At 35.1% G+C, this 27,171-nt stretch overlaps 1 protein-coding gene across 2 annotated transcripts in view; it reads left to right on the plus strand.

Annotated features, from left to right (window-relative positions):
* The window catches only part of EML5 (EMAP like 5), a 182,843-nt gene that overhangs the window by 37,397 nt on the left and 118,275 nt on the right, over positions 1–27,171 (plus strand). For both annotated transcript variants that reach the window (XM_078151443.1, XM_078151444.1), the window contains exons 7-12: positions 379–580; positions 7,478–7,615; positions 17,327–17,583; positions 18,824–19,036; positions 24,422–24,589; positions 25,258–25,364. In XM_078151443.1, the coding sequence (XP_078007569.1) occupies positions 379–580; positions 7,478–7,615; positions 17,327–17,583; positions 18,824–19,036; positions 24,422–24,589; positions 25,258–25,364 (1,085 nt within the window). The remainder of the gene's footprint in view (positions 1–378; positions 581–7,477; positions 7,616–17,326; positions 17,584–18,823; positions 19,037–24,421; positions 24,590–25,257; positions 25,365–27,171) is intronic.

The raw sequence follows: 27,171 nt of genomic DNA on the forward strand, positions 1-27,171 counted from the left end.
CAAGTGTTTGATTATTTGAATTGAATTGAGTTGAATATTTTCCCAGGCATTGTGCTATGTAGTTATTTTCCCCTTTTTTCCACCGGCAAAATTATTCATCCTTTTGTCCTGTTTCTTTTAGCTATCAGAATTAAAAATGACTTAATAAACTGAATTATACTCAGTTGTAAATGATAGCAGCTTGATTTGTTTCCTTTTCTAGGGGTCTTTGCATTTATAAATGATAATCCTTGAAAAGGTAAAACCTTAAAATCATATAGAATGACATGTTCTGGGTTGGTAGGGAGGATAGATCTTCATGATGGATTTTAAATCATACTACGTACACAGCTCCCTGCTCCACCTATACATTATGAAATTCATTTTGTTTTTCGCTAGGTTTGTCTGTCAGGAGTGTTTGTTGGCGAGGAGATCATATCCTAGTTGGAACACAAGATAGTGAAATTTTTGAAATTGTGGTGCATGAACGAAATAAGCCTTTCCTGATTATGCAGGGACACTGTGAAGGTGAACTTTGGGCCCTGGCAGTGCACCCGACTAAGCCGCTGGCTATGACCGGAAGTGATGATCGGTCAGTCAGGTAAACAAATTATAAATTACTTATACAGATAGTCATTTATCTTTAGGGTGTTTTTTGTTAATTTTCACAAAATTCCAACTTTACTGAGTTATGTCAATGATATATATTTGGCATATATCTAGAAACTTCTAGAAATGGACAGTTTTAAAAGATATGTTTATGAATTGGTGGCTTCCTTTTTGTGAACTTTAGGGAGAGCATGAATAAAAGTCATATAAAACGATTAAGTGTGGCTGGAGTGTTATCAGCACTGTTGGAGGAACCTTGCAGATCATTAAGGTCATAGATCTTAATTTGAGTATTGAGTGTATAAGCATATAAATATGACCTTGATTGACTCAGTAGTCCTGTGAAGTCAACCTCTGGCTATGGCAATGATACGATTATTTTCTAAAATTTGCATATAAATTATGCTTGCCATTCACTGCCATCCAAGTTTTAGATCTGATTGAATGTGTCTACAACCCTATGATAGCAAAACTTTATGTACAGAACTAGATGCAGCCTTTACTCTTTGGTTTACTAGCCCTTACCTACTGTACTTACACTACTTTTCATCTGGTTGATGCAAAATCACAGGCATTGGCACCAGGATCGTGTTACCATGTGTCTGTGGTGCCTTCATGAGCCCTGTTTTTATCTCACCAGCCAGCCCTTATGCCACCAACTGGCTCATTGCTACCACTCCCCTTTGCTTTAACTCTTTACTGTTTAGAAAAGAGTACAGGCTTTCCCTTTCTCTTACGTTGCATTTTATAGGTAAGAGATCTTCTGCTTTTATCTTTTTAGGTAGTCAAAATAACAAAGAAAGGGAAAATTACCTATATCTTAATGTTTTGTAATTTTTTTCTATATGATGACTTAGCCCTTTTTGTTGGATTTATCTTTTCTTTCAATTAGGACTTAATTCTTTTCTTATTTAGTCCCTGTGCTGTCACTTCTCAGGAAACACAAGTAATTTTGTTTTTTGTTTGTTTGTTTGTTTTTTAATTTTATTAATTTATTTTTATTTATCAACAATCACTTCCATATGCTTTTGAGTTGAAAATTTTTCTCCCCCTTCCTCCTCCCTACCCTCCCCAAGACGACACAATCTGATATAGGCTTTATATTTACATACCCATGAAACATATTTTCACGTTAGTGAAGTTGTAAGTAAAAATTAAAACCAATAGGAGGAACCATCAGAAAGATGAAACAAAACGCAACAGAAGGTAAAAATAAGTGACAGCGATTGGACTTCCATAGTTCTTTCTTTGGATGTGGACAGCATTTTCCATCCTGAGGCCTCTGGAGATGTCTTAGATCTTTGTAATGCTGAGAAAGAAGGGTTCAGTTTAACAGTATTAGTCATCGCATAATGTGGTTGTTATTGTGTACAAAGTCCTCTTGGTCCTGCTCACTTTACTCAGCATCAGACCATATAAGTCTTTCCAGGTTTTTCTGCAGTCAGTCTGTTCATCATTTCTTATAGCACAATAGTATTCCATTACATTCATATACCACAGCTTGCTCATCCATTCCCCAATTGATGGGCATCCTCTCAATTTCCAATTCTTTGCCACCACAAAAAGAGCTGCTGTGAATATTTTTGTACATGTGGGTCCTTTTCCCATTTGTTTGATCTCTTTGGGATATAGCCCTAGAAGTGCTATTGCTGGATCAAAGGGTATGCACATTTTTGTAGCCCTTTGGGCATGGTTCTAAATTGTTCTCCAAGATGGTGGGATCATTTCACAGCTCCACCAACAATGTAGTAGTGTTCCAATTTTCCCACATCTTCTCCAACATTTATCATTTTCTTGTTTTGTCATGTTGTCCAATCTGATAGGTGTGATGTGGCACCTCAGAGTTGTTTTGATTTGCATTTCTCTAATCAGTAACACTTTAGAGCATTTTTTCATATGACTATAGATGGCTTTAATTTCTTCATCGGAGAACTGTCTGGGGAATGGCTTGGAAACACAAGTAATTTTGGATATAAATAAAGGCATGTCCAGTCCAATCTGGTCTAGATGCTAAGTCAAGCTCAGGGTTTCTAGCTGGAGTGCAGTGGCTTTGGAAAAGCCATTAAATTAAGCCATTGATTAAGCCACTCTTATAGAATCTGCCTCCTTAATCTTAGTTTTTAATTCAGAGTTGCCTCTTTTTGGCCTATGTTGCTTCAATGAGTAGGCCTTTTAAAAACCTTGCAATTGGAGATACAGCCAGCAAAATTACAGAGTAGTTATTTCCTACAAATCTCTCCAACCTAAAAATCTGAAAAAATTGGAAATGTGCACCACATATAGGATAAGGAAAGCTGATGAAAAAGACAGAAATACTGAACAAGGTGGAAGCCTCATGAAACAACATTGACATCTGACATGCTTTAAGATCCTTCTATGACAGTACCTTAAAACCATGCCATTCACTGCCAGCACAAGCAACCTCACAGGTTTATGTTTTAAGATCCAACTAATGGGGACGCTTTATTGTCCCCACCCCCCACAGCAGAGACGGTATTAAACTCTTTCCCCACAAGAGATGGGGAACACTTATTCTTCCCAGTTCCACTAAAGAAAGGTGTAACAACTGGTGTAGGATGGCAGGTGATGTGAGAGTGCGGAGTCAGCTAGAGAGGAAGATGACTTTCCTTTCAGCTGCTGTCACTCTTCTTACCAGTATATTAGAGGCAAGGATCCAGCTAAGACCTAATACCGCCCAAAGGGGAAGATTAAAGATATTCACCCCAGGAAGTCTGGGAAGCAGTGAAGATGAGAAAAACCAAGAGAAGTCAGGAAGTCCAAGACAAGCTACTGGTAAAATAAGAGAAGGACTGAAAGGTAAACAGTCCTAGAGAGAGGCTAAGTATAAACCTATCTCCCAAGCTGATAAACCAGCAGAGAGACTTATAAAAACCTAAGGAAAAGTGAGTAAATGAACGAAAATTCTGCATTGAAAATGCAGACTCCTCAGAGATCACAGAATATAGCAAGAAACTCCAGAATGACTCCAAAGAGGAATATAATGTGTAAAAGAAGGCATTAGTTTGGAAATCAGACCTCCCAACATAGAACTAAAGGAGATAAACAGGTTATAGAACTTAGAACCACATGATGAGGACTCTCTACAAAAGGAGCATGATTTATTTAGAACTCAGAAATACCGGTGTTGGCCAAAGGAGCAAAAGTCGGCAACTTTAAAACTGTAAAAGAACACATAATATACAAACTGAAATGAACTGACCTTGAAGACAGGATGGTGTTGGCCTTGACAGTAATGTGGAAATTTGAAAGTATGGGTAGGTTTAGGGGCTGGAGAGGGGGAATGAATTTAGTGTTGGATATGTTGAAGTTAAGAAGCATATAGGAAATTCAGTGGAAAAAGTCCAGTTGGCAGTTAGCTGCAAGATTGAAGCTTAGGGGTGACCAAGGCTAAAAATAGATATCTAGATTTCATTTGTACGAAGACAGCTTAAACCCTTGAGAGCTTGTATAGTTACTAATAAAGATAACATTTATATAATGCTCGCTAAGCACTTTATAATTATTGTCTCGTTTGATGTTCCTCATAACAATCCTGTGAAATAGGTGCTATTATTATCATCCTCGTATTGTAATTGAGGAAACCAAGACAGAGGTTAAGTGACTTTGCCAGGGTTTAAGGCCAAATTTGAATTCAGGTCTTCTGGACTCCAGGCCTGGCTGGAAAGGTGTTTTGAAAGCAAGAGAGAAAGCACCAAGAAAGAGAATAGAGAGAAGAGAGTTCAGGATAGAGCCTGGCAGTTAGGGGACCTCATGATCCAGCAAAAGAGACTGATAAGGAGTTGTCAAACAGGAAGGAGAGAACTTAGAGGAGGATAAAAGAGAGTATTTAGGAAGAAATTGTGGTCAACAGTGAAAAATGCTACATCAAGATCAAGAAGGATAAGTACTGAGAAAAGGTCATCAGATTTGTCAGTTAAGAGATTATTGGTAACCTTGAAGAGATCATTTGAATGATGAAGTCAGTAAAGTATTCAGCATCTGCTATCTGCCAGGTACTGTACTAGGCTCTAGTGACAGAAAAATGACTGAAATAGTTGCGACTCACCAAGGAGTTCCTATATTTTTAAAAGGAGACAAGTACATAAATAAGTATAAACAAGAAATACAAAGTAGTTAGCTAAAAAATAGTTTTGGAAAGTGCTAGCTGTTTGGGACGTTAGAAAGGGCTACATGTAAAAGGTGGTCGAGAGCTGTATCTTAAGGGAAGAGGGGAATTCTGTAAGGGGAAAGTGAGGAGGGGGTGCGTTCCAGGTATGGAGGGTGGCCCATGCAAAGGTACAGAGAAGGAAGTTGGAGTGTTTTATGTGAGAAACAAAACCATTTTGGTTCGATTTCAGAATATGGGAAGGAGAGTAATGAACAATGAGGTTGGAAAGATAAATTGAGACCAAGTTGCAAAGGGCTTTAAAAGCTAAACAGAGCAGTTTATATTTAATCCTAGAGGCAAAAGGGGACCACTACAGATGGTTGAATAAAAGAGTGACATGGTCCTCAGATGTGTGCTTAAAGAACATCACTTTGGCAGTAGTTTATAGGATGTGCAGCCATGGAGAAAGAGTTGAGGCTGGGAGACTAATTAGGAAACCTTTATGATAATGTAGGTGAGAAATGTTGAGGGCCTAAACTAAGGTGATAGTTTTGAGATTAGATAGAAGCAGTTGGATGTAGGAGATCGTGCAGAGGTAGGAAAAGTAAAATTTGGCAGCTGATTGGATATGTGGGGTGATTGAGAGTAAGGAGTCAAGGACAACACTGAGGTTATGAATCTGGGAGACTGCAATAATGGTGATACCTTCAACAGAAATAGGAAGGCTTGGAAGAGAGGAAGGTGGAGTAGGAGCGATAATGAATTGTTGTATACTTGTTTTTGTTTGAGATGTTTCTTGGGATATCCAGTATGAATTTTCAGTAGATAGTTGGTGGTACAGGTCTGAATCTTGGGGAAGAGGCTAGGACTGCATATGTAGATCTGTGGATTATCTTCATCAAGATGACAGTTAAACCCATGAAAACTAATGAGGTCACCGACAGGGAAAAGAGAGTGAGAAGAGAAGAGGGTCCAGGATAGAGCCTGTAGGAACACCATAGTTAGGGAGCATGAGACTGAATGGACAGATAAATAGGGAAATGCCCTGGGGAAAGCTGTGCTAGAACCCAGAGAAAAGAAAGTATGCCAGGAGAAGGGGGTGGTCAACAGCTTCACCTGCAGCAGAAGGGTCAAGAAGGATGAGGATGGAGAAAAGACTTCATGTAGCCTGAGATCACATTAGCTTCTTGAACTGACATTACACTGGGGAGCTTATGTGACATTTCAAAAACTAGCAGATCTTTTTCACATACAAGATGCTTCTTAGAAGCAGCTCCTCAATTCAGTGGCTACACTTCACAACTTTTTCTGCCCTCTGCCCAGATCTTCTGCCACTCTTCTTTGCTCTTAGGTTGCTAAATGTTTCACTGTTCCAAGTCCCCTCCCTAGTGGTATGGATTTCCATGATTTTATATTTGTTAAGAAAAAAGTACAGAGTAAATAGTAATTGACAATTCTCTTCATTAGTCACGGCAAAGTTATACTACCATAGCCAGTTCTTCAACTAGATGCTTTTAAAAAAATGCAGCAAGTGTCAGGGCTAGCTGGAGTAGGAGCATGTAATCATTTTCCCTTTCCCATTTGCCATTCTGCTTTAATATACATAGCTTTTAAAAATGCCTTTTGTTTCAAGATACTGATTAGCACTGTGAACCTAATTATAATTTTCCAAAACAAATTTCCATCTGAACTTACAATCTCAATCTTTTTCAACTTCATTAACATCAAAGTGTTTTCTAAGTTTTATACTACGTCATCCAACACGCAGAGAAATTTTTAAACAAATGTTCTTGTGATTACTTGTCATTTCCTAGTGCTTTTTCCTTGATCATCATTGAAAGATATAACTTTTCTGAAAGATATAACTTTTTTTTAAACAGTTTTGATCAGCTGATTGGGAGAAACTGATGCATACTAAACTGTTCTCAAAACCCTTTAGATTTGTATTGGAAGGATTCTAAGGCCCTATTTTTTCTACATTTTTTTTGGTTTTAAAAGGAGAAAGAGTATCAGAGAGAAGCTATTGACCACATCTTTCAGGAATAACAAAACGCAAATCCCCTTCCTCCCCTTATTCAAGGTCATCCTCAAAACCCACTTCATGTATGAAATCACTTAGGTGAGTGGGATGAAGACTAAATAAATCTTCAGTTCCCTCGAGCCTCTTATCACTTGCCTTTTGCCATGGTAGTCGAATTCATATCTATTAAAGTTAAGATAAGCCAAGAAGAAAAAGAAATCATTAAAAATTAAGTTTGGTTCTAGTTGTTTAATACTTGTATATTGCATAAAACACTAGATACTATTGTACAGTAGTGCCATGCTGCCTTAGAATATTAAGTCTAGCTAAATAAATATTAAACTATGAATATATAGTGAATATGTAATAGTTTTGGTCATGCATCAGTCTTAGATCATACCTTCATGAGATAGCACCATCATCTGTGTGGCTTTTAAATATAAAAATTTCAGTTAAAATAGAAAATTTCAACTTATTAATTTAAAATACTTAGGGCCAAGTCAGTGTGGTAATGCTATTATAAAGGCACTGATTCTGTAGCTATCAATTGTTTTAAGCATGCTTCTAGCAGAGAAGGGTTTAATTGCGACATTACCAATATCATTAAAAAGGATTCCATTGCTAAATAATATGGCTGTTTGTAAAATGTTATATTAATTTCTTTATTTAAAATGAAATCATTATTATTATATTGATCCTTTCTTGAAGATTTAATACCTTTTTAAATGTTTATATTTTAGTTAATTGAATATTTGTTACAGGATATGGAGTCTAATAGATCATGCATTAATAGCAAGATGTAATATGGAGGAACCAATTCGTTGTGCAGCTGTCAGTACAGATGGAATCCATCTTGCCCTTGGAATGAAGGATGGTTCTTTAACTGTACTTCGAGTAAGGTGTGTCATTAATTTAGAAAAGTATATACAATTTCTTAACAATCTAAGATTAGTTATTAACTTCATTAAATGTAAAAAAAATTTAACATTTAAATAATTTATAAACTTAAATGGAATATTTTTCTGTTTTTGCTTATAATAGCAAAGTAAATAAAATCGACTGATGTTTCTGATATTTGTACTGATTATAGTACACATATGTATATGTACACATACATACAGTACATATAGATTATATATAACTTCTGATAACAGTACTGATTTTCACTCAGCCTAATTCTCTACCCTAGACAAAAAAAACAAGCTTTTCTGTCACAAACTTAGGAAGGGACATTTCTGGCATTCCTGTATGACTTCATGTTCTATGAAAGAATATTTTCTTCTACCTACTATATTTGAATGCTTGGAAAATCTTGAAGAACTTGCTCAAGCAGTTTGTTTTGTATTGGTTGTTGTTGTTCAGTCATTTCAGTCAAGTCCAACTGTTCATGACCCATTTGGGGTTTCCATGACAAAAATACTGGAGTGGTTTTCCATTTCCTTCTCCAGGTCATTTTACAGATGAGGAAACTGAGGCAAACAGGGTTAAATGACTTGCCCAGGGTCACACAGCTAGTAAGAGTCTGAGGCCAGATTTGAACTTGGATCTTCCTTACTACAGGCCTGGTACTCTGTTCACCACACCACCTAGCTGCTCCCTTGTATTACTGTTTTGTAGTCAATTTTTGCCATTCGTGCAAAAGCTCAGATGTGCTAAGATGTTTTCCTTAAACTAGGAGTTTTCTTCCACATTCACTTATATTATAGGTAGCATAGATATTAAAACAGTCCTTTCTCTAGCCAGTTTCAATTCTTTTTTGTAGATGTAAATTTATTTTTAGGAGTCTTATTCTTAGGTTAAATTTCCCTGTCATAATAAGATAGTTTCTTAAAATGAAGTATCAGGTGAACACTTGTAGAACTTATCATTAAGACTTGCTTTGTATATCATTATAATCTTAGCAGTTTGTTTTTTTTTGCAGTTGAGCTTTTTGACTGGATTCTCTAAATAATAGTCACCTAAAATTGAACAGCTGTTTAAGTTCTCCTCAGAGAACAGTTGCTAATATGTAATATTAGAAATATCTGAAAATGTGTGTATGTTTTATATGTTAATTATGTTTTGGCATAATTACTAGTACTTTCTGTTTAACCTACCCAGTGATGTTTTCATATTTCTTATAGGTAATTTATATATAATAGAATATTGCAGATAGTCAGAAAGTGATTATGTCTACCAATATTTCATTTAGCTTGTTAAATTTGTATGTTCTCTGACCAGATAGCCCCACTTCTACCCAATTAAGCTCACATTTATATAGTGTGAAACACATAAATTATTTGTTGCTACTCCTGTCACCTCCCTGAAAACTTAATGACAGCTGCTTGTTGGCTTCCATATGACTAAGTAAAAATAATAGAGTATAAGGTACCAAAGAATAGATTTGGAAAGAATGGTCATAGTATGTCTGCTAGATCATAGAATTAAGCACATCCAATCATTGAACTTAACATAGTGGATCAGAGTATGACACTCCAGTATTATACCTAACAATAGCCCATGTTAATGTCAATCTTAAAAGGCTAAGGATGTGCCTTAGAGAAGTTAGTATAGGATAATGGAAAGAACAGAAGACTAGGAGTTAGGAAACCTATGTTCAAGTGCCAGGCCTGTCATTTATTTTCTTTATATCCTTGAAATATTACTTAATTTTTCTAAGCCTCAGTTTATGGCCTGTAAAGTAGAGAATTGGGGTGTCTAGATGGCTCAGTTCTGAATAGAATGCTGGGCCTGAAGTCAGGAAGACCTGAATTCAAGTGTGGCGTCAGACACTTAGTAGTTATGTGAACTTGGGTAAGTCACTTAACCTCTGTTTGCCTTAATCCTTTGGAGAAGGAAATGGCAAACCACTCCAGTATCTTTGCCAAGAAAACTCCATGGACTGTATAGTCCGTGGGGAATAATTACCTATACTGGTATCTCAGAGGGTTGTTGCCATCAAATGAGAAAACAGATGTGAAGTGCTTTGTAACTGTTTTTTAAATATAAATTAACATTATTACACTATTACATTTATTTATAGATTTATCTAAGTCTTTTTTAAACTTTTTGTATTATTCTGCCTTTTGCTTATGATGAGTCCCATAAATCAGGTACTTATAGTAAGTAGTATTTCATTTTCTTTATCTTGTCTTAACACATAAATCTTTCAGTAAGTTCCTTAAGTGAGAGAGAATATAAGATCCCATACTGTCTGATATTTATTGATTCTAAAAAAAAAAAAGTTGAGTTGGTAAAACAAAATCTAGCCTTGAGGCCTTTTCTCTAATAAATGTTTTCTAAACATTTGTGTCATTTATCAGAGATTCTCCAAGGTATATGATCCAAAGACAAGTGTGTTTAGTGATCTGCTGAGGTTTGACATTAAATAAAGTGAGACATGTGTTTAACTTAGGTATTTGCTGTTGTCATGAAAAAGGTCCTGTTGCAAAGTCTACATGAGAGAAGGAAGTGCTGCTATAAATATTGAGACTTTCCAAATGCCACTTTTCACAGATGACATTGTTCTAATTGCATCAAGTCCCACTAACACTATTACTTCTTCAGTGAAATCCAGTGCATTGTCAAAGAGATTGGTGTAAAACCATCTTCACCAAAAAAAGTGAATAATAAACTATAACATGCAGCCAGATCGGTAGCTGTTCAGATTAATCCAGTAACACATACTCAAAGACATATACACATACATTTTTTCTGTACCTTAAAGCGCAGTACAGACTTGCTTGATCATGGCTACTTCTTGCTTTCTGTCTGCTTTCTATGTAGAGCTGGAGTCATAGAGTGTAGTGTTTTTAAAATAATCTTTGTGGGAATGGATACAGAATGACTAGCAAAATCACAGAATGGAGCAAGAAAACCAGTTCGACTGGACCTGTAGTAGAGGGCAAAAGTAATTTAAGACTGGAAAGATAGGTTGGTTGGGACTGTGTTGTGAAGTCTTTAAAAGCCAAACAGCAGTTTGCAGATGATCCTAGAGCCAATAAGAAGCCATTGTAGTTTGATTTGGAAAGTGACGTGATCAGACCTGTGCTTTAAGAACATCCTGTCAAGGGGAAGCTAGATGGTGAAGTGGGTAGAGCACCGGCCTTGGAATCAGGAGGACCTGAGTTCAAATCTGACCTCAGACACTTAAAACACTTAGTAGCTGTGTGACTCTGGGCAAGTCGCTTAACCCCCAATTGCCTCGCAAAAAAAACCAAAACAAAACAAAAAAGAAGAAAGGAGGTCCATGTGAGAAATGTTTGCAAAATAGAAACAAGATGGTTATATGAGGTTGAGGGATTGTTTGACTACAAATATGTAAACCTAGGTGACATGTAGAATGGTTGTGTCCATGACAAAAATAGTGAAGTTCGGAAGGAGGAGGGGAAATTTAGATGAAAGATAGTAAGTTTTGAACATGACGTGTTTTGATGTATTTACTAGACATACATTTTGAAATACATGATAAATAGTTGACTGGAGCTTAAGAGAGACTAAGGCTAGATATATAGATTTAGTAGTCATCAACTTAGAGATGATAATGAGACCCCTGGAAGTAGATGAGGTCAACAAGTGAGAGCCTTGGAGTATACCTATATATAATGAACCAACAGGAGTGTGAACGTGGTCAGACAGAACAGTATTATGAAAATCCAGAGAGGAGAGAGGTCAGCAGTGTCATATTATGTTGAGAGGTGGAGAAAGATGAGGGCTGAGAAAAGGCCATGGCATTTGACAATTAAGAGATAATTGGTAACTTTGGAGAGAGCACTTTCATCTGAACAATGAGGTTGCAAGCCGTGTTGCTAAAAGTTAAGTAAGAAGGGAGGAAGTAGGGTCAGTGAGGTTATACTGAATAAAGGAGATGATGATTAAAGGAGTAAAAATGAAAGCTAATGACATTAGGAGATGTTAGAGTTTAGTGAAAATTTTTTAAGGATAGGGAAAGTGGGTGTATTTGTAGGCTGCGGGGAAGTAGCTAGTAGCTATGGACATATTGAAATTTATTGAGATAGGGATGATTGTGGGGGATAGTCTACTGGAGAAGAAAGGAATGGTTGAGATCAGGGGTAAAAGTAGAGAGAAATAGGGTCACATTTTATTAGAAACTAGAAGAAAGAAGAAGAGAATGGAGGATAATATAAGTGATGACGTTTGTGTCCTGTCATGATTTGATTATTTTAATTAGAGTTGTTGTATTTACTGATTAAAGTATCCTAATTGTTTTAAAATTAGGGTTCTTTTGTAGCAACTTCTTCCCAATCTTTTCCTTCAGTTATTTTAATTTTCCCTCTGGACCTGTTTCATTCATTCAACATTAATTTCACTTAATGTTAATGGAGTGCCAAATATATTTATGGGAATGGCAGGGGAAGGGACAGGGAGATATACAAAGATAAATCATAGTCTTCATACTATTTTTTGGAGGTGGTAAAATATAAACATAGAGAAATATGATATAAATAAGAATAGCAAAATGCCTGTGAGATTGAATTCCAGCTTAGGGGAAGTCATGGAAAGCTTTATAGAAATGAATGGTATTAGCTGGGCCTTTAAAAATAATAAGATGGCAGTAAACAGCAGTGAGATATGAAGAAAAACCAGGAGAGAGTGATATCCTGAAAATCTAGAGAGCACCAAGGAAGTGAAGGCAGTTATAATGAAGATGTGGAGACTGCTTGCAATATTGGAATTGTCTTCCATCACAACTATTCATTAAAACTTGTTTGGGAGAAGTTTAACTCACCTTCAGTATGCTGAATGTGTTTTCTGCTCCATTATGAATTGACAGTGCAAAGAGGCAGACTTAAGCTGGACCTCAATGAAGATTTCCTAAGAAGAATCCAGAGATGGAATGGACTGATTGGGAAGGTAGTCAGGTCCTTCTAATTAGAATGCTTCAAAGAAAGACTTAATCGTTCCTTAGCAGTTATTTAGTAGAATGAATTATTGTTTAGAATTGAGTTCAGCTAGATGACCACTGAGAAGTCTTCTACTTTATATATTCTATGACTAGATTATTCTCTGAGGAAGGCAATAATTCTTCTAATACTTGCATCTCTATAGTTCATGAAATCCTCAGGCACTGCAGAATCCTAGCATTTCAGAGTAGATAAGTGTCTGATCTACTTTCATGACAAATGCAAAGTCCTATACACTTTCACATGAAACATTTTATGGAAATTCTATTGCATGATAGATTTTGAAATGTGGTAGGTTCTCTGAGTATTTAATACCTAATTTGTTATTCATTCCCTAAGAGGCATCAGTGATTATCTTGAAGGAATGGAGAAAAAACTAAGCCATTTTCATAACTACCAATGTTTACTAAAAAGTTCATTAATTTTGGAGACTGGAGCTATGGATTATGATATCTTGTTCTGTGTTAATTTTCCCAGCCCTCTCTAGCTGGTGTAGTGGCTAGAGTGCTGGGCCTAAAGTCAGAAGATTAGTCTTCCTGAGTTCAAATCTGACCTCAGACACTACCTGTGTGATTCTGGTAATTTAATGGTATTTGCTTCAGTTCCTCATCTATAAAATGAGCTAGAGAAGGAAAAGGCAAACCACTCTGATATCTTTGCAAAGAAATGGGGTCATAGAGAGTCAGACATGACTAAAAACACCTAAACAACCAAAATCTAAGGGAAAAAGCAGTGGTCATCACTGAAAGTCCTCTCTGTCATGGGATGAGATGTTGCTTGTTAAAAAACATGGTACTGCTGGTGTTAGAATGTCTAGGGCGGTAAAGTTTATTCACAGACATGAGAGAAGAATTGGGTTTAATTTGGGTTATATGGTATAAGAGAATCAGTTACTGGAGACAGAGAAAGGAGAGGAAGAAAGAGGAAGAAGAAGGGAGGGTAGAGAGAGAGATCATGAAAGAAAGGGTGCATTCAGGAGGTTTGCCTCAGAATCAAAGGTATGGAACAGAATGAGGAATCAAAATCTAATGAGGCAGGTAGGAGAACCAATCTATGGCTTCTCTAGATTTCTAAGAAACCAGGTGTTCAACAGGATCTAAATTTGAGCAAGGAAAATTAGTAGGTTTTGTAATAAGGAATTCGTATCAATTTTATTTTAAGTCCGTGTTTGTGTGACCAAGTCCATTTTGGTTAGTGTTTCAAGTGAGCTTCAGATTTGGACTGCTTGTGGCTGCCATGAGGATTTCCACTATGGGAAACAGCTGTATCAGAGTCACAATAGGCATACTTTGCCATAAACATTTTATGTGACCATATCGGAGTAAAATTTAAACTGGTCAGGCTTCATTTTCCTTTTCTGTAAAACAGGAAAGATATTACTTTCTCCTCTAGTTATAAAGATTTTTTCCTAACAACTAGAATTGCTAAAAAGTGAAATGGGCTGCCTTAGAAGGCATGAAATTGCCCTGTCTTTGAAATTCTTAAAGAAATAGGGAAATGGGAGATGGTAAAATAGAGGCAACAGACAGGTGAATTCTCCTTCCCCTCCAAACAACTGTAAAGTAACACATTGATTTCATTCTGGAGTGGCAAAGTCAACAAAAGTTTGGGGTGAAACATTTTTCCCAGGCAAAGACAACTTAAGAGGTTGGCAGGAGAAGTCTGTGAACCCAGGGTGGGGGCAGGACTAGAGTGTACTACTCAGCACAGCACAGCAACACAAACAGTGGACCTCAGAGGTGGCTGGGACATCAGCAACATTAAGCAACAGAGAGCTCTAAGTCTAGAGAGAATAATGAGCTTGGGCACCTGGTCAGAAAAATATTAGAGGGGACTCTGAGTAGACACTGGGTACAGGACCCTTTTACCTTGCCTAAACACAGTTCTAGGTCACACTTCCAGGCTGGCTACAGGGAGCAGCGGCACTTCCTGGATGAACACCAAAGTGCAGTCCAGGACATCAGTGACCATATACCTTTGTAGAATATCACCACAGAAACAATGAAAAACTTAGAGACACCCAGAACTAGCTCTCAAACCAGCAGCACAAAAAACCTGAAGTTTGGGACAGTGTCTCTCCACCGATAGGTGAGCAGAACCCAATTTTAATATAAAGTTAAAAGTCAAAATAGGCTGGACAAATGAACAAGAAAAAAAATAACTTGAGTATGAAATGCTGCTATGGTGTCAGGGAAGACCAAGACATAAACTCAGAAGACGACAACATGAAAATGACTACGAGCAAAGCCTAAAAAAACCCTACTAATTGGACACAAACCCAACAAGAATTATTGAACTGAGAGAGGTTAGAGTTGTAGTGGAACAAATGGAAACATAAGTGAGTGATGGATGCGAGAAAATTGTGGAAATTGAATTAGTTGTTGCCTTTCATGCTAGAAGAGGATCTAAATGATATCATTATGTCAGAGTCAAGGTACTGTGGGTCCAACTGAGACTATATTAGATCAATACAGGCTCAGAAGGCTCTACTTCAGGTTCAGCACAAATAGTCCATATAAACATTTGGAGTGGAGATGTCTCTATATTTGCACATCTCACATTTCTTTTGAGCTGCCATATTTCTGTTTTGCTCAATGAATAGAGCACCTTCTTTGATGAGGGTACTTCACGATAGGTGATCTTGTGTCAGTATCTCCCACGTCTCACAGTTGATTCCAAAGTTCTTCAGAGAGAAAAAAAAAAGATGGCAGTAAACTAATGTAGAAGGTGGGGTAGACATCATAGAAGATATGAACAGTATGAGCAGAGGTATAGATATTTGGGGAATAACAAGTAGAACAGATTGATTAGAATACAGAATATGTATGTGAAGGAGAACAGTGTGAAATAAAGTTTGAGTGATAAGTTCGAGCTAAATCATGGAAGGTCTTTAAATACCAAGTCAAGGAGTTTGAAGCACCTTGTTTGAAAATGTTCTAGATTCAGGCTCATTCTTATTTTGTTCACGTGTAAGATAATGCTTTATATACTTTCTTTCTATTTGTCTTTTGTGTTAATGTTAACCATTTTGTTGATTTTTTTGGCTATAGTAACTCTTCAGGGAATAGTAAGCCCTGGTTCCTAGATGTCATTTCTAAGTAATAATTATTAGTTTAGAATCCATCTATATTTTGTATTTGTTTCCCCCTCTCTCAAAGTACCACAGTAAGGCTCATCTATTTTTTTGCCTTATTTGAGTAGCTCCGTGAGATTTTCTCTTATTTCCATAATCCTGTCAACATATTTTTTACAACTTAAAAGAGTTTAATGGAAATGTGTAATCCTGGCTGGTTGAAAATGCATTTTATCGACAGTTTATAAATATTTTAAACAAGATTAGCCCATATCCTTTGTTTCCTCTCTAAGTACGTTTTCCATATTAAGCCCTCCTCCCCCACCCCATGGTGCTTTAACTTCTTTTTATTTACTTATTTATTTTTAGTGGATTTAACTTCTTTTTAAAAGATCACTTTGATGTGAAACTTTGTCATACTATTTCTGAAAGCCTAAATAAAATGTCTGGGTTTTGACCATGTACTTATTCGTTCTTCTTAAGAATTATAGGTGATACATTTCCCTTTACAAAAACTATCCAATCTTTTCACTGATATATTATATTTGAAGTGTTCAGTAAGGCTACACTTTATTTTAGATTCTACCAGCTATTCTAGTATAAAAAGAATGTTCACTGGTCTGTAGTACTGAGAGAGAAGAGAGAAGAGAGAATCAAAGTATAAGAGGAGTGAAGCACGGATTGTGCATAAAGAGTAAGTAGCACTGAAGAAGGTTGAGGTGTCAGTGAGACAGGTCCAAAATCAGGCATGTGAAAGTATCCCCGTCCCAAGTGGGTGTCAGGTATTCTTTGCATTACTATAATTTTAAAAATCTGTTTCCATAGTTGTTAATATTTTTGTGAGTTTAAATACAGCCATAAGGTATATAAATATTAATTTTTGTTATCAGTATAGCACACAATTTTGAGTAGAAAATAAGGGTGATAATGTAACGGATATAGTGGGTATGATTACTGTCCTTGAGGAATTTGTGTATTTGAGGTGAATCAAGCTATAAATAGATACAAAAGAATTCCATACTCTATAAAACAAACAGGAAAAGCTGTCTCATGACATATTGTGTGTGCACACATATATACATATATACACATGTACACATGAGTATATATTTGTGCACATATACACTGCCATTGATGAAGCAATACATGCCTTTTTAAATGTTTCTATCAATTTGCTTTTCATCTTTGTCTTGTTATTATGGATAATTATGTATATAAGTTTTAATTTTAGTATTTTAAAGTCACAGTGTTTATAGTAAGACATAATGTATATGTGATATGAAAGTATTTCACATGTTTTAACTTATTAAAATCTTACTGTTTTATTCATTCTCTGTGTTTACCAAGTCCTTGCTTGGTATGACACTAGAATATGTTTATTGAATATGCCTATTTTTTAAATTGTAAAGTAAGCATGAATTATATATATATTGTTCTTCTTGTCATCTGTATTAAGTGAAGTGGCTGTTTCTGTGTTAACTATGTTCATATGTCATTTTTAGTTAATTTTCTTGTTTACCATTTTTGCTATAGACTCATAGTCATATTTCATTAGATATAAATTTCAAAACTGAATCAACACCAGAGTGACTTGCTCTTTCATATGTCTGGCAAATTTTCTTTCTCTCCCACAGAGATATGACAGAGGTTGTTCATATTAAAGATAGGAAGGAAGCCATTCATGAATTAAAATATTCACCAGATGGAACTTTCCTTGCTGTTGGATCAAATGACAGCTCAGTTGATATTTATGGAGTTGTCCAGCGGTACAAAAAAGTTGGAGAATGTGTTGGATCCCTTAGTTTCATCACTCATTTGGACTGGTCTTCAGACAGTAGATATTTACAGACTAATGATGGAAGTGGAAAAAGACTGTTTTATAGGATGCCAAGTAAGGTTTTTCTAATATACTATATATGTCACAAGTTTTAAAGAATGTCCACAAAAATTTTTAAATCTGTTATTAGAAGGGTAACATAACCAGCATTTAATTTAGTAAGACTGTTTAATAAAACCACAATGCCTTTGGGGTCATATTGTATTTGATATATATCTATATCTATATCTATATATATCTATTCTGTAGGACTAAATTAGAAGTAAAGACTAATGTAAAACAGAAAGATACCTTAAAAATAATTTAGTTCAACTTACTCATTTCACAGATGAAGGTACATTATAATGGGATCCTTTGGGTAATTAATTAAATCTTTGGATAAGATCCAAGATAAACTCATTTCATAATCAACTGTACGATGAATGTTGTTAACAGCAAAATTCCACTGTATTTTGGTAGGATTACAAAATGCCTTTCTTTATCTGACATTAAGTAACCAATAGAAAATGGATCTAAGATGAAAATTTGATTCCTAGTAGAATGGAGTCAGCTTGGTAAACTTCATAAAGGTAATTTGAAAGTAAGCACAACTTATAGTGCAAATATAACTAAATTTGAATAGCATGAACAAGTTTTCTTACAAAAGTTAAATTGAAATGAAGTAAGCATCATTATCAAAAATATTTGTAATTGGTTACCTTAGTGTAATATTTAAGTAAACTAGTCCCTGTTCTTTATAAGATAATGAACTTATATTTAAATTTCACACTATTTTTTCACTGCAACCTAAATGCAACAAAAATCTGAGTTCTGGCTGCTATTCAGAGTTGATAGAATCTCTTCCCATAAAGGATGATTTTACTTTCATTTGTTGGCTTTTTATTTTGGGCTCTTTTCTGTCAATCTTATTTTTTTTAAAAGCCTGGGTTCCATTATTTGGCTCCTGATTTGCCCCTGGCATGGCTCTTCCTCTTCCTCATGACTCATGTCAATACAGTGTTTTGTGTACTCCAGTCATAATGGACTTCAGTTTTGCTTTCCACAGTAGCCTTGACTACCATGTGCATATTTGAGTTTTTGCAAATAACTGATGGGAATTGTTCAGTTATATTCTTTTAGTTATTTCATGTTTTAACCTGTCAGCTCTTCCTTCTTCCATAATGCACAATCACACTCTTATGTATTCCAGTCAAACTGGGGTGGGAAGATTCATAGTGCTTAAGGTTAGACTAGATGGGGGAAAAAGGCAATTAAAGTGAATTTTTAAAATGAAAAAAATTTGATTTGATTTTAGGTGGAAAAGAAGTGACAAATAAAGAAGAAATGAAAGGTGTACAGTGGGCTTCGTGGACTTGTGTTTCAGGCATTGAGGTTAATGGAATTTGGCCTAAGTATTCTGATATCAATGATATAAATTCCGTAGATGGAAATTTTATTGGCCAAGATTTAGTTACTGCTGATGACTATGGAATTATAAAACTATTCCGATATCCTTGTTTAAGAAAAGGTATCTATTATCAAATATCCTGTCTGTTATTGTTATATACTGTTAAATTCTTGCGGGAAATTCAACTTGGTGTAAATATAGGAGTTTACAGTCTTTTTTGAAAATGTTTTTGGATTACTTTTTTTAAATAAGAAAAGTAAAATTTCTAATTGAGTAAAATTAGAGTATTAAAACTGGAGTTGTTTTAATTTAATATAAGAAAACCATTTTTCATATGGTGGACTATAATTTTTGCATCCTGAAAATTTCATTAGAATGAGAACTATTTTTTGTGTGTGTGTGTGTGTGTGTGTGTGTGTGTGTGTGTGTGTGTGTGTGTGTTATTAGTGATGGAAAATCACTCTTCTTTTCTAGTATTGTTCTCTTACCTTGAAAAATGTGTAATCCACATGGGTCTATATTGATAAATTACTGTATTTTTCTTACGAGTTTGTACATTCATTCATCATGTATTAATTGAACATATAGTTGTCAAGTGCCTGTTACACACAGGGTGCATATGAAAATCAGGATGACATAGCAAAAAGATGGTTGAATTTGAGCCAGAGTCCCAACTTTGCCATTTAGGATGGTGTGAACTTGAGGAACTCACTTCACTTTTCATTGCTTCAGTTTCCTGAACCATGAAATGTCAAAAGTAATACTGCACTACTCCCTTGGCAGAGTTGTGAGGTTCAAGTTGGAATAATATATAGAAAGTTCTTGGTGATTATGAAGTGCTTTGTAAATGTAAGATATATTTTAGACAGTGTTCTAAGTAATATTTTTATTTATTAAATAGTTCTTATATGCTACACATTAGATTTATTAAAATACTTTTTACAGCTCTTTAAAGTGATTTTATTTTGTATGTCCTTAAATAAAGATAAGGAATGTAACTGCTTACCTTCCTCAGATACATCAGCTTTTAACTAATATACTATTCTGTATATATCTATTATCTATATAGTATAATCCATATGTAATAAAATCCATTATCTCCTAATCTCATATTGTATTCTTTAGTGAAGCAAACAGTGGAAATAATCATTTGCTATTTTTTTATTTTAAAATATACGCCCCTGTGGCAGTATACTGAATTAGCCCATGGAAACAAGTCTTAAGAAAATTGAGCTCAAAACTAAAGGAAATTAGCTAACTATCCCAAAATAAATTTAATTTATCAAACATATTTACTTCCCACTATGTAGGTTCCTTCACTAAAGTTTTCCCCAAGTTCCTCATCTTTGTGTTGAGATAACCCTGAATTTTTGAAGATAATGCCAGTAGAGTTCAAGGTCTGACATATGCTGCCAACCTTGAAAGACTTTGAAATTTTAATTTAATATCTCTGCAATTAGGCTTATTTCAAGAGAAATCAATCACCCTTTTGACCGTAAGGTGATGAAGTTTTCATCTACAGCTACTTTTAAGGATCATCTGCTAAGTAAAGTTGCAATTTGTGTCAGTAAAGGGAGTGTTCACACTGATTAAAATCACAGATTCTTGAAGTACTTAGGTAGATACAGGTCAGTATTGCAAGGGATTGGAAGATACAAGGATGAATGAGACTCAGACCTGTTCCTTTAAAATATTGTAATCTAACGGGCTAGACTTAAAGCGATCATTAATAGCTACTACAAAATAGAATATAACACAGAAGGCTTCAAAAGCAAATTGACATTAGATCTGTTACTTGAAGGATGGAAAGAATTTCAACAGACAGAATTCAACAAAGCAAATTCAAAAAACATTTAATTAAACATCTTTTATTTTTACTGAGAACTATGCTAAATGTTGGAGGAGGTAAGTTCAGGTGAGACGTTTTCTTGGACTTGCTAGAGCTTTTTGTCTGGTGTGTAGTTAAGACAAAAGATGACTACAATGCATAGGTGGAACATTAGAGAGCTGAAAAACAAAGTGCTATATAAGGTCCAAGACAAAGGTCATTTCTCACAGAGAACAGCGAAGAGTTTGTGGAGTAGGTGACATTTGAGTTGTGTTTTAAAGGATAGATAAAAATTTGCAGACACCGAATGGGGAAGGCCTTTCCTAGCGTAGGGCATAATGTGATCAAAGAGATGGAGACAAGCAAACTTAGGGCGTTTTCAGGTTATAGAAAGTAAACTGGTTTATCAGAAGCATACAGTACATCATGGAGAGGAATTATAAATATGAAATAAGTCTGGAAAGGTAGGGTGGCATCAGATGATAGAGGCTGTAGAATGTTAAATAGAGGAGTTTGAGCTTTACTTGCTAGGTGATGAGGCAGTCTCTGAAGATGTTTAAGCAGAGGAGTGACATGATTAGAATACTGCATAAGGAAAACAAAGGTGACATGTGAAAGATGAGTTGGAGGGAGAGTGGAGGCAGAAATCTCTTTTTGGTCATATTATAATAGCTTATATGGATGGTAATGAGTGTTTGTATTAGGATAGTGGAAGTGGGAATAGAGTGGAGAAGTAGAAATGCTAGAGATATTATGGAAAGCATTTGATCATTGAGTAGGTATGAAAGATGGTAAGAATCGATGAAAAAAAAACACCTAAGTTTTGACTGGATGAACAGAATTGCCACTTACAAACATAGTGAAGTGAGGAGGGGTAGGTAGACAGAATGGATCTGTGCATAGGAGACAGAATAAGCTTTGGAAAGACTATGTTAGTGAAGAGAGTACTGTATTTGGAGTCAGGAAGACCTAGTTTTGAGTCCTGCATTATGTGCTTACTTTTTTGGGGTGGGGGGGGAGGCTTTATGTACTTGCGGTCTTGCCTGGGAACAGTTCATTTAACCTTTTTGAGATTACATCACTCTCTTCATCCAGTAACATGGAGATAATACTGAAAATACTCAGCTTATAGTGTTGTGGTAAGGTTCAAATGAGAGAATAGATATAAAATCGCTTTGCAAGCCATAAAGGAATATATAAATGAAGTTTATTATTATGAGCAAACACTCTTGGGAAGAGAAAGGCTTTGTGTGCCCTGTTTGTTCCATTTTAATAAATATTTATATTGAGTGGCAGGAATATATTTGCTTTTGAGAAATTTATATTTTCAGTTATATGCTTTCTCCATGATAAATATTATGGTTAGCTATAGCTAAGAGGATAGCTAGATTGACGAGCATTGGAAAAGAGATAAAACCACTACGTTTAGCAATTAGCAAAATTATTTTAAGACCCAAAATTTATTTAACCTATTTGTAGAACTATTGTACAATGCCATTTATATTGATAGATGTGATTTTAATTAGTCATGGTATTCTAAAATTCCGTATTTGAGAAAGGTGAGCATTTGAGGGGAAAATTTTTTTCTTCAAATACATCACATTAACTTGACTAGAAAAAAACTGTAAAAATGAATGGGTATTCTACCTTATTGTAAAAGTCAGCAATGTCAGATAAACAAGGGAAATAAATTCCATACTTAAAAGCTATATTATTAATTTAACAAAATTCACATTAGGAATAATATTTAGATTTTACCTTTTCAAATAATTTCATAAGGGAATGTGCGATACAGTAAAATTTAAATAAACTGGAAAATCAAATAACCAGATATTCATCCAGATTTTTTTTCTATGTTAAATTTTTGTGAGATCATAAATAACAGAAATGATAATATCAGGGACTTGGTTCTCTACAAAACAGATAAATTTCTAATATTTACCCTGAGTCAATGTAAATTCAGCTTAATATCCTATACCATCCGCATTTTTGGTACTATATAACTATAATTGATCAGAATGTGGATACCAAGGCAAGGTCATGAATCAACAAAGAAAAAATAAGTTGTTTGCTATACTAAGAAAAATAGAATAATATACGCTAGAAAATTTGCAGTGATAGTTTAAAGGAAAAAATTTATTCAATTTTTAGCCCCCAAATTTTAAATAAGAATAGCTTCTCTGTCACTCCTCCCATCCTTGTTTTTGGTTAATTGACATTTAGCTATAAATTTTAAGACGAGATTTATATTAACCCCATAATCTAAAATGCATTTTAAAAAATCAGAAGAAAGGATACTAATAATAATAGTTATATAGTTCTTTATAGTTTTCAAAGTAAATGATTATATATGTATCTATACATATATTATTTCATTTGATATTCATAACACCTCCTGTGAGGTAGACAAAATGTTATTATTTCTATTTTATGAATTAGAAATTTGCTCATGAATTGTTTCATATGTATTGTCTCCCCATTTAGATCATCAGTTACTTACATAGGTTGTCTATCATTTGCAAAATGTATATGAGAAATAACTAGATGTAACAAAAAAAGCACCCTACTTGGAGTCGAAAGACAATTTGATTTGAACTCTATCACATACTATCTTTGTGAAAACTAGTCATTTAGCCTAAGTTTCCTTAGAGCAGCAGTTCTCAAAGTTTTTCATATCAGAACCTTTTTTGTATTCTTAAAAATTATTGAGGACCTCCAAAGAGCTTTGGTTTATGTGGGTTTTATCCAACAATATTTTCCATATTAGAAATAAAACATCTTAGTATTGTTTTGAAAGTAGGTTTGACCTCATGGATCTTCTAAAAGAGTCTTGGGAACTGCCAAGGGTCTCTGGACTCTAACAGCTATTGCTTAAGAGCTGGGACTATGTATTAAATTTCTTTTATATCCTCATAGATTCCAGAATGAATGAATGAAAAACATTTAGGTGCTTACTATGTGTGATAAGCACTGAGAATACAAAGACAAAAGCAAGACAGCCCTTGCCCTCAAGGAACTTACATTCTAATAGATAAATATAACATATTAGTAAGCTAGAGTTGGAGGGGGTGGGATATGGGTTGAGGGACACTCAGACCTGGCTTAGAAATGGCAAAAAAGATGGCATGGTGGAAATCCTAGGGGCAAACACTCCATTGGGAGGTTAAAAAAGGCCAGAGTGCAGGTGGCATGTCTTAGAAATGGATGGAAAGTAGCGTGGCCTGGTTTTGTGCAAGATAAGATAAAAGCTCATCCATCATAACCCAGGGTACAAGGGGTAACAGTCCCAGTGCTGATAGGTGTGAGAGAAAGGCCAGAATGTGGGCAGCATAGCCTGAATGGAGTACTATGCTCAGTACATAGTAGGTACTCAATAAATATTTGTTGATGAATCAGTAATCCAGATTTTAAAATGACTTTCTATAGCCCTTAAAAAGTGACAATTCAAGCCAGTCTTCCCAGCCATGCTATAAATCAGCAGAGTAGAGATTCAAAACTTTTTCATTCATTATCTGATATCTTGCTTAGTCAATTGAGTCACTAGTTGAAGATAAGCAATATTAATGGGAGAAATGAAAGAGGATCCATGATAAATGGATATAACATCTGTTTTTAAAATGACATTTATGTAATTGTATAGGAAAAATACTGTGTTTAAACATGTATTTTTGTTTTAGGAGCCAAATTTAAAAAATATATTGGTCATTCAGCTCATATAACCAATGTCAGATGGTCACATGATTATCAGTGGGTTATTTCTATTGGTGGAGCAGATCACTCTGTCTTTCAGTGGAAATTTATTCCTGAGAGAAAACTAAAGGATTCCCTTCATATAGCACCACAAGGTTAGTAATTTATTTTTTAAAGTTTTATATATAAATACACATAAACACACACATGTTTAACTTCAAAGTGGTATCAGTAATTGTTCAGTAATTCCAAAGTAAAAAGATTTTAATATTTGAAGTAATTTAATATAACTTAAGCAATGTTAATTATTATTTGGATTTATTATTATAAGCATAGGGTTAGAGAAATTATAGAGCAATGAAAGGCAAGGTTATTTTAGGGACATTTTATCTACTGAACCCTGGGGAAGTAAATTTTATGCTAGTGTTTAAAAATATTCTGGGGGTATCTAAATATTTCATTGGTTTTTGACCAAAGGAATATTCCTTAAAATCAATTCATCCTCATTCCTTGTTTTTTGAGCTCTTTTTCACTTTCATGATAGGGTAAACCAATCTAAATTTTGGCATTTAAATTTGTTATATTAGGGAGTGGAGAAGTAGTGAAGGGATTTAAGAGCTATTGACTTTTCAGTGAATGGAGAGGAAGATTATATTATGGTTTGCTGGCATCTTATGTATGTATAATCTGAATGGGTTATTTTATTTAATTGTATTATACCTTATATTTTCATGTTGTTTGATAGTAGTTAGCTATTCATTTTATATTACTTTATTAAAATTGGCTTTTTTAATAATACTCAAATGCCTTTTAAATATTACAGAAAGTCTAGCCGACTCTAATAGTGATGAGTCAGATTCAGACCAGTCTGACGTTCCAGAACTGGACTCTGAAATTGAACAAGAGACTCAGATCACGTATCGTCGGCAGGTAATTCTCCCTTTTCATTTGTGTGTATTTTCACTTGTAAAATTTAATTCCCAGTTCTTTTTGTTAGCTTGCTTCATATTCTTCTTGTCTTTGTTATCCTTTCATTATTAGACATAATCTCATGTTTATTAGTAATATAACACAATAATTTATTTAAATATCATGATATGCCATATATTACTATTGTGATATGTTATAAGAAATCTTCCATAAAAATTCTTACTCTGATGCCTCATAACAAAGTAGGTTTTTAATGGCTATGCTGGCATAACAAAAATTCTGTTTAGGTTCTGATATCTAAAGAAGGCTTCATCCAATCTAATAAACATTTAATAAATGCTTATGATATGGTAAGCACTGGGGATACAATCAATAAAAAGAAAGACAATCCCAGGCCTCAATGAGCTTATAGTCTAAAGGGGGACATAATACATAAAAGGAATCAGGAAAGCAGTGGTGTGGGGGGTGGGGAGACAGGAACAGGACACTAAGACTGTCTCATTTTATGGAGTTGAAACCAAGCAGGGCAGCAGATACAAAGTGGAGTCATCTGAGAATCCAGTTTCTATTCCCTATAAAGGAAGGCATTGGGAGAAGTTTGGTACTCTATCCTTCAGTCCTCCAAACAGAGGTGAGAAGAGGCTGAGAGGTGGAATCAGTCAAGGCTTGAGTTAGCAGCCTACTGGTGAGTTTAGAAGTGATGAGGTTATCCTAGGAGGGGCATGTTGTTCTGTGGAGCTGAAACCAGACTAGTTTTGTATATAATCCTGGAAACAAGTTGCATTGGCTAACCACGTACTGGCTTAACTAAGTATAGAGAGGTTCATCACTAGTAGTATGGCTGTTAGGGGATGAAATCTTTGGCCTTTACAAATGAAATAAAGTAGAACTAAAACTCACAGTCCTGTGTATCCATGTTCCACTTAGACAGTAATGGTTGATAGACTAGCAGAAAGGGGTAGAAGGTGTGGAAAAGCTTGACCTTTGGTTCTTTAAATGTGAGATCTTTGTTCAACAACAAATGAGTTGATATACTTTTGGAGGAATTGAATCATACTGACACTGGCCTTCTAGTTGTAAATGAAACTAGAAGATATAAAGAAGTGTAAGTTAAATGGAAGAATGGTCCTCAGTGTGGTTTCATCCTTAGCAGTGCCCCATGGGAGCTGGAAGTGAGCATCACATCCACCATGCCCCTCTTTCATATTGCTACCCAGTAGATAACTTGAAGGAAATGAACGATAGCCACAGAAAATCATCTTCAGTTGTGAACTAAAGGCAGCAAAAATTATCAAGATAGATAATGAGGAAAATGAGGGCCATTTGTTATTGAGGTAACCATGTATTTCAGGGCTGTAATACAGGACAAAATGCATGTTGTTTAAACAGAGGCATTGAACTTTGAAAGCAGTTCAATTGAAGGAACACTGGATTCTTTGACAATGTCTAAGGAGTTGACAATTTCTCTAGATTTTGAGATTACACCAGTAGTTTAATAATAACAGCTAGCATTTACATAGAGCTTCAGGTTTTGCAAAGTGCCATTATTACCCTCATTTATAGATGAGGAAACCAAGACACAAGTTAAGTGATGTGCCCAGGGTCTCATAGATAGAAAATATCTGAATCAGGATTTGAACTCGGGTTTTCCTGACTCCTGGTTGAGCACTCCTATTATCCACTGTGCCTAGCTGCCTAGTTTTGTGGTTGAAATGTGGGTCAGGGCCTTTATACATTAGTGTGAGCCGCTAGTAGTATCAGAGGAAAATGCAGGGTCAGATAAAGTAGGTGAAGATAATGTGAAACT

This window comes from Phascolarctos cinereus, unplaced genomic scaffold (assembly GCF_003287225.1).
Source record: "Phascolarctos cinereus isolate Bilbo 61053 unplaced genomic scaffold, phaCin_HiC Scaffold_3;HRSCAF=262, whole genome shotgun sequence".
NCBI classification, from domain to species: domain Eukaryota; kingdom Metazoa; phylum Chordata; class Mammalia; order Diprotodontia; family Phascolarctidae; genus Phascolarctos; species Phascolarctos cinereus.